The 8,425-nt window shown below is 34.9% G+C and overlaps 2 protein-coding genes across 3 annotated transcripts; one reads left to right on the forward strand and one right to left on the reverse strand.

The window, feature by feature from the left end:
- Positions 1–210: 210 nt before the first annotated feature.
- Positions 211–1,461, reverse strand: LOC123675323. The gene has a single exon (XM_045610672.1). The coding sequence runs from the start codon at positions 1,459–1,461 to the stop codon at positions 211–213; it is 1,251 nt and encodes a 416-aa protein (XP_045466628.1).
- Positions 1,462–6,092: 4,631 nt separating this feature from the next.
- LOC123677084 lies at positions 6,093–8,165 on the forward strand. 2 transcript variants are annotated; one of them, XM_045613544.1, is made up of 3 exons: positions 6,093–6,525; positions 6,600–6,719; positions 7,764–8,165. In XM_045613544.1, the coding sequence occupies exons 1-3, from the start codon at positions 6,318–6,320 to the stop codon at positions 8,060–8,062; spliced, it is 627 nt and encodes a 208-aa protein (XP_045469500.1). In that variant the 5' UTR covers positions 6,093–6,317; the 3' UTR covers positions 8,063–8,165. The 2 variants fall into 2 exon arrangements, with proteins under 2 accessions (XP_045469500.1, XP_045469498.1); XM_045613542.1 differs by having other exon boundaries at positions 6,600–8,165.
- Positions 8,166–8,425: the final 260 nt, after the last annotated feature.

The following is an 8,425-nucleotide window of genomic DNA, read 5'->3' on the forward strand; positions in this document are numbered from 1 at the left end:
GAAGGAGATTTCTGTGATTTGTCAAAGGAAGGTATTTCGTTTTCTCTACATTAACTGTTAACAACCTATGACTGAACCAATCGACCACCATACCGAAGTCCGCTTCTACCATTTCTCTCAGACAAGACCATGTGTCCGAGGTGTAGAACACAGAAGTATCGTCCGCAAAGCTGATGACCTCACCACAAGTCTTCAATGAAAAGAGACTGTTCACATAATTAATAAAAAGAACAGGACCAAGAATGGTACCCTGAGGCACACCGCATTTAACGAACCTAGTTTCTCTTCTCTGGTCTCCGATCTGAACCAACTGCTGACGACTGCTAAGGTAACTCTCAAAGAGTCCAAGAACTTCGCCACGAAAGCCAAAATCCTCCAAGACCCCAACAGCTGCGAGTGATCTACAGTGTCGAAAGCCTTAGCAAGATCGACAAACATACACAGGGAAGGTTGTCCCTTATCTAAGGCATCATACATTTTCCGTGTTAGCGCAGAGATAGCGTCCTCCGAGGATAGTCCAGCTTGGAAACCGTATTGCCTCCCTGAGATAAGATTATATTTTCTGATGAATGACTCTATTCTCACTTTAATTATCTTCTCGAAAATTTCAGTAAAATTTGTTATGAGAGATATGGGTCGATAATTAGACACGATTTCCCTATCACCTCTTTTGAATACAGGCTTGATAATGGTGATCTTGAACTCCGGGGGGCATATACCTGTTTCCAGTATTTTGTTCATAAGAAATGAAAGAGGTGAAGCTATCTCAGTGGATATCTCCTTCAGTGTATCGGCGGTCATATTATCTACTCCAGGTGACTTATGGTTTTTTAAAGAACTAATTATATTTAATATTTCTTTCTCATTAGTGGGGCTGAGAAACAAGGAGTGTTCATTTATGACTCTCTTTGGAGGCGCAGATTCAGGTTTAACTATTTGAGCTCTGAGATTAGGACCTACATTCGTAAAAAATTCAACGAAAGTTTCAGCTATTTCAAAAGTACTTTCAGTTAGCCGACCTGTAGAGTTAAATACTTTTTTTATGGTAACCGCGTTTTTTTCCCTACTTACTGGACCAACTTCGTTTATGATTTCCCATAACTTTTCCGAATTACTTTTATTTTTTTCTATTTGTTCCCTATGGTAGGCATCTTTCGATTTCTTGATCAGACGGTTCAAAATATTTCTATATGATACGAAATTTTGCCTCAACATATTGTCGTTCGGTTGTTTTTTCAACAATTGATATAACCGGTCCCTGCGGGAAATCGAATTCATGATTCCAGGTGTAATCCATTTTTTTCTCTTAACGAGTTTTCTGTTCTGAACGATCTTGACCGTATTCGACGCAACTGCATCAGATATTGTTTTAATGAAATATTTGGTCATTTCAAGAACATCAGAATCCGTGTAAAAATTTGTCCAATCAAAGTTATTCAAAAAGTCTTTGAGTCCCGTCATGTTGATTCTATTAAATGCCCTTTTCTGTTTCAGATTATTTACTATCCTCTTATCAAAATTTAACGTTAGAACGATTGCACGATGGTCTGTGAGGTGTGTTTCCACAACATAGGTCTTGCAAATATCGCTTATGCTCATTTCAATAGTCTTTGAAAAAATGTGATCAATACAGGAGTTGCCCCTAGTACTTCTGTTTACGGTGGAAATAAAATTGAACTCCTAGAGAACGTCAAGATAATCATCCGTGATATTGTTGTCAGAAAATAAATTTATATTTATATCGCCGATAAACATGTGAGCGTCACATCTGTCCTCAAGTTGACTCAAATACGTATACAGTCCGGATATGAAATCAGACTCGCTGGTGGAAGGTGGTCGATATACGGCAGTTAACATTATAGTTTTACTATTTAAACTTATACGAATTTGGACTGCCCTGCATAAACCGATCATAACAACATCAGCTACAAAATCTAGTGAATCACTGAGATATACGACCACACCATCATTCTGATTGATATCTCCGTTGTTGTAAATAAGATTGAAATTGGGCATGTTGAAGAATTCAGTGTTGTGAATCCTCCATGTTTCAGTAAGCACAATACAGTCGAACTGATTCTGAAATTGGTTCAGTGCTACTTCCAACGTTTCAAAGTTCTTTGCTAGGCTACGTATATTCTGATGAAAAACCCCGAAACATATATCGGGATCTTCCAACCTACTTTCAGAAATATCATCATAAACGGTTGTAGGGAAATCAGCTACATTATAATCTCTAATTAACGGATCAATCTTAAAAACGAGATACAATTAGTTCAACTCACCAAACAAAGACAAATACAAACAAAAGTAAGGTCAAATCTATTTGAGTTTTTCAGTTTAGTGAGGTTCCGGGATCGGTACTATATGATGTCGAACGAGTTTTTATTCTCTCCTTCGCTACTGCAGGTTGAAATGATGGATTCTGTGGTCGAGCTGGTATCTGCCTCCTAGGTGTTACACCGTGATCGTTCTGTTTCCCACTTCTGCTAACCTTATTATTCTTTTCTTCGGTAGGTTGTCGTTGGATTTCATTCAATGATACTGCCTCATCTACCGTATTTTCACAGTCGGGTGCGGGTGTTGACGGTGCACTATTGGATCTTCTACTATTGTGAGTTCCCTGATCATCCCCAAATCTCTTCAGTTTTTCGAGTTCCACTGTATAAACTTCCTCGCCAACGTAGAGCTTTCTGGCTTTAATGTAGCTCTTTTCAGGTCTATTTTTTCTGACTTCATTAAGGTACTCTCTCAGAAGTTTGCCTTCAGCCCTCTGCATTTCAGTCTGGTCAGACGCAATCCTTATACCAGTTTCCTCCAATCTAGAGCAGTTTCGGAGAATCAGTTCTTTTTTACGATAAGATACAAATTCCACTTTGAGGGGGGCTGCTCGAGATTTTCCTAATGAGTAAATATCACCTATGTCACTTTCGCATAAATCTACGCCAACAAGGCTTTTAATTTCTCCACAAAAAAAAGGAATATATTTCAAACTTGGTTCTCTATTGACTCCAAATACTACAATATTGTTCGTTCTAGGTTTCCTGTCCAAGCTATCCAATCTCCTCTTCAATTGATTGTTCTCGTTCTCCAACTTAGTTATTTTTCCGAAGTTGTTTGTTAATATTTCACCTATATTTCTATTGTTGTGAGGTGGGGCACCATCTTGTTGAAAAAAAATATTTCCTCTTTCGATAAGAGGTAAATTGTCCAAATATCCATCAACAATGTGCTGATCAATTATTTCTTTATAGTGTTGATCATTTAAATTTCCATCGTAAATGCAATAGGTCAACACACGATTTTTTAAAATAGCACACCAAACATTAAATCCAAATCTACCCTGATGAGGAACATCTAAAGTAATGTGAGAATTAATGTGTGACCAGTAATGTTCATTGTGCCTGTTGAATATCCCAGCGCTACTTATGTGCACTTCATGCGACCATATAATTTTTTCAAAAAACGACGGGTCTTCTTCTAGTTTTTCTCAATACCAATGGCAATATTCCAATCGGCAGGCAGGATCCCTAGGCCGTAGGGAAGGTTGTTTCCGACAGGTATAGGGTCGAAATTTATATTTTTTTTAAATATCCAGAGCTCGCTTTCTAGCTATACCAGTTTCTTCTTCTATTTGACGACTCGAAATATTAGGGTTTGCGGATACAGCACCGAATACACTTAATACACTATTTTTTTCGTCATGTATATTATACTTCTTTGGTCTTTTTTTTGTGAAACTTCCATGTTCAATCAAATTGTTTTTGAGTCGTTCAAATATTGGCTTGTGCGGTTGACTTCTTTCTGGAAAACTATTCAAATAGTCTTGTGATGCTGCATCCTCATTATAATTGCACCTAATGTAACATTCGAGCATACTGAACTTTTCGTTATTTCCATAATTCATTTTGAAATAGAAAAATATATAAGTATTTCGAAACAATGATACTCGTAGCGCTGATTTGATTTCAAATGATATTAATTGATGATTTGACAGTCAAAGCTCTAATCTCTATGATAGCAGTCCTTTATTCTGTGAGAAATTGGGTAAAAAGCATAGAAATGAAGAAACTAATAGTAGGAGACTGTGGCAATGATACAATGCTAAATTTTTCTGTGCTCATCAACATTTGAAACCATAGAAATATTAAGACACTTAGGTGAGAAAAGTTTTTGACCATTTTCCATTATTTATATTGATACAAACTATACGATTTAATATATTTTTGAAATCAGGAAAAATTAAGCTTTCAAAAAATGGTACAGAAATATAGTGTTCCCATTTAAAAAAACATAACTTTGGGTCATAGCTTCGTAATTAAAAACCCTTTTGAAAAGACGAGTACGCCATTGGATTCAACGTAAAAAAGTGCCTGTATAATGTTTAAATTTCAGAGCTCTATCATCAATATCAACGGAGATATGAATGTTTTTCGATATCGCCATTTCTCCAATTTTCGCTTACTACTCGAAAACAAAAGAAGGTGGTCAAAAATAAATAATTCCCTTGTTAGTTTCTCAGAAAAAGAGATCGAAGTGGGTATCAGATTTTGTCTATCACCTCTGGTTTAAAAGTTGTAGTGCTAAAACATCGAAATTTGCCCACCCTGTACAATGGGGACTATATAAAATATTGAGAAATACTGTGGTAAAACAATTAAGAATAGAAGAAAAAAAATATTATCATCAAATAATAAGAGATAGTTCTAATAATGATATATGAAAAAACTTAAAAGACTTATTCGGGAATAAACGGACATCAAAAATGAATAATGTTAAATTCAATAATGAGTTGTTTTCTGATGCTCATGAAATAGCTAAGAAATTCAATACTTTTTTGTTAGGAGTATTGAGGATGTAATTGCAAATGTTACCATTAGACACGATGATGAATTTTACTTGTCGAAAATAGTTGAATGTCCTAAATTATCTAAATTTACAAAAATAAGTATGAGACATCTCAGAAATTATGTGAGAAAGTTGAAGAATACATGTGGTCGGGAAGATGGTATTACCACGGAGGTTTTAAGGGATATTTTTGATGTAATTGGTAATCGTTTATTTGACGTTAATAGTTCATTAGAATAGGGTAATTTCCCTGATATCTGGAAGGTTTCTGTGGTGGTACCGATTCCGAAGATTAGCGGTACGATATTATGTGAGGCATTCAGGGGCGTTCATACCTTGCCTATTTATGAAAAGGTACTGGAGATGATTGTGAGAGATCAATTGTTGAATTTTCTTAATGAAAATAAAGTTTTAATTGATTGTCAATCAGGATTTCGTGCTAAACATTCTTGTGAGAGCTCAGTTTTATATACAGGGTGAGTCTTTGACTTGTACATATATTTCAACCCAAGATTCCTGAGGTCAAAAGAAACACTTTTTTCCTTTACCATTTTTTCCGATTCGGCCCGGTTAAAAAGATACAGGCTGTTGAAAATCGTTAAAAAAATGTGATTTTCGGCTATATCTCGTAAATGGTTGTATCGAAGAAAATGATTTTTGAAATATAGCTTTTTTTTGATGTGATACATCTTATCCGAACACAAGATTCCATACACATTCTTCTGTTTCTTTATTATGAACATTACATCCCATAAAAATACCAGAAATTCGAAGAAACCAACTCTTAAGAGTAATTTGAACCTTCATTGAAGAATATTTGACTAATTTGAAAAATAAAAGTATACTTCATGTTTTCTCGTACAAAGCGCCGTTTTCGAATAACTTGATCTTAAAAAAAAAAAATTATCTGTGAAATTCAAAAAATTGGGTACTTTGGCTGAATGCAACTCTGTTCTGTTGTGGTGAAAAAACCACAGAAATGAATATTTACTATGATGTCATGTTCTCAGATTTTAGAATTGAAGTAATAGCCAACTTAGTTTGAAAATGAAGTTATTTGAATAAGCTCACCTCAACTCTTCTATTTGATTACAAATTACTGAGCTTTGGCACAGCTCTCATAATAAGAAGATACTTCACTAAAATCAACATTCTTTTTGAAAAGTCCAGATTACACGACTCTACAAAAAAATTTTCGTTCTTTGTCCTAAAGTTTATACTATTATTTTCCAGTTATTTATGCACAAAAACGAAAAGAAAATACCTTTTTTCGGTATAAAGTTTGCTTTTGTGATAGTTATAATAATAATACTCATTTTTCAATTTTTTTATAAATTTTAATTGATTTTAATATTTTTAAAAAGACCGCGCGGTGAGAGTGGGGTATTAACGTTTACACTGTGCCGCTAGATGGCACCCGAGTGATAAACAACCATCAGGTGTTATTTACAAGCCCAGAATAACTTGAAATGTCATCACGAAAGTGCAAATACGATGCTGATGCATTTTGTTTTATATGTGGTCAATTTATTAAAGTTCGAGACGTGAAATATGAACTAAAGACATCTCACGTTCTCTGTGAAGCCTATGAAGCATATTTTGACTGTCCTGTACGGAATCAAGATAAGCCATGGGCTCCACATGTTGCTTGTAGTTATTGTAAAAGGTGTTTGGAAGGTAAGCAATTTTTATTTAATTAAGCGATGAATCCAAAATAATAGACATATTAATTTTTATTTTTATATTTTCAGGTTGGTATCGAGGTGAGAAAAGGTCTATGAAATTTGCAATACCAAGGATTTGGCGAGAACCAAAAGACCATACTACTGACTGCTACTTTTGTATGGTGAATCCGAGTAAAAGACGTAGAGGTAAAAATGCAAAACCTATTGAATATCCTGACCTCGAATCTTCTTCTGCTCCAATTGCTCACGACCTGACACGACCAGTACCTGAGCCACCAAAAAAATTATCGCAGAAAAGTAGCTCATCTTTTAGTTCTTATAAAAGTAATTCCGATAAGGAGTTTTTGCCTACACCTGAACAACCAAAACACTATCTCATTACTTCAGAAGATTTTAACGATCTAATTAGAGATTTAAATTTGCCAAAAAATAAAGCAGAGCTTCTAGGCTCTCGGTTAAAACAGTGGAATTTGCTTGATGATGTTAAGATCACGGATCAGCGGACTAGGCATGAAATGTTTGCAACGTTTTTCACGAAGGAAGATGGACTTTGTTTTTGTAATGACATTGAAGGTATGTTTGAAGCAATTGGCATACCCTGTGTCCCTAGCGAATGGCGTTTATTCATTGACAGCTCTACAAAAAGTTTAAAAGCAGTTCTATTGCACAACGGAAATAAATTTCCGTCTCTTCCAATTGCTCACTCAGTACATCTTAAAGAAAATTATGAGTGTGTCAAAATTTTGCTTGAATCTGTAAAGTATCGTGAGTATAACTGGGAGCTGATTGGAGATTTTAAAATGGTGGGATTTTTAATGGGGCTACAGGGTGGATATACAAAGTATCCGTGTTATTTGTGCTTGTGGGATAGCAGAGCGGATTCTAAACACTATATTCAACGGTCATGGCCTGTAAGAACAGAATTGTGTGTCGGAAAACAGAACGTCAAATTTGAGCCGATTGTTGAAGCGGAAAAAGTGTTAATGCCGCCTTTGCATATTAAGTTAGGGTTGATGAAACAATTTGTTAAAAAACTGGATGAAACTTCAGAAGCTTTTGGATACTTAAAAAAATTTTTTCCAAAGTTATCGGAAGCAAAGGTTAAAGCTGGGGTTTTTGTTGGTCCGCAAATAAGACAGATTTTCGCCGATGAAAAATTTCCAACGTTGCTGAATCGTACTCAAAAAGCAAGTTGGAACAGTTTTAAAGCAGTAGTTTCTGGATTTTTAGGAAATAATAAAGCTGAAAACTACGAAAAGTTGGTTGAGGATATGCTTACAAATTTTAAGGCCATGGGCTGCAGGATGTCATTAAAAGTACATATGCTGCATGCTCATTTGGATAAATTTAAAAACAATATGGGAGCCTATTCCGAAGAGCAAGGAGAACGTTTCCATCAGGACATCATGAATTTTGAACAACGCTATCAAGGCCAATACAATGAAAACATGATGGGCGACTATATTTGGGGTTTATTGAGGGAAAGTAGCTATGAACATAAAAGAAAAAGTAAAAGTGTGCACTTTTAAGTTATTTTCCACTTTTCTGTAAGCTAATTTGATAGTAAAACTTAATAAAAATAATAAACATTTTTATTTCAATAGTTTTATTTTCAATCAAAAATTAAAATCCGAGATTTTCAAAAATTTCGTTCAATCAGTCTTCTAAGCACAAAAGCAAAGTTTTTCATGCCATATATTTTTTTTCCGTCTTATTACGACCTAAACTACCGAAATTTAATGCTTTGCAATCAAAGTCAAATTTCATGTTGACCCGTGTTATTCATAAAGCCCATGTTTAAAAAAGTTTTCACAAAATAGTCCCATTATAATGACAACAATCAATATCTCACTAAAGACTGCTGCTATCGAACAATACTGTATTCTTCTTCG

This window comes from Harmonia axyridis, chromosome 3, assembly GCF_914767665.1.
Source record: "Harmonia axyridis chromosome 3, icHarAxyr1.1, whole genome shotgun sequence".
In the NCBI taxonomy this organism is placed as follows: domain Eukaryota; kingdom Metazoa; phylum Arthropoda; class Insecta; order Coleoptera; family Coccinellidae; genus Harmonia; species Harmonia axyridis.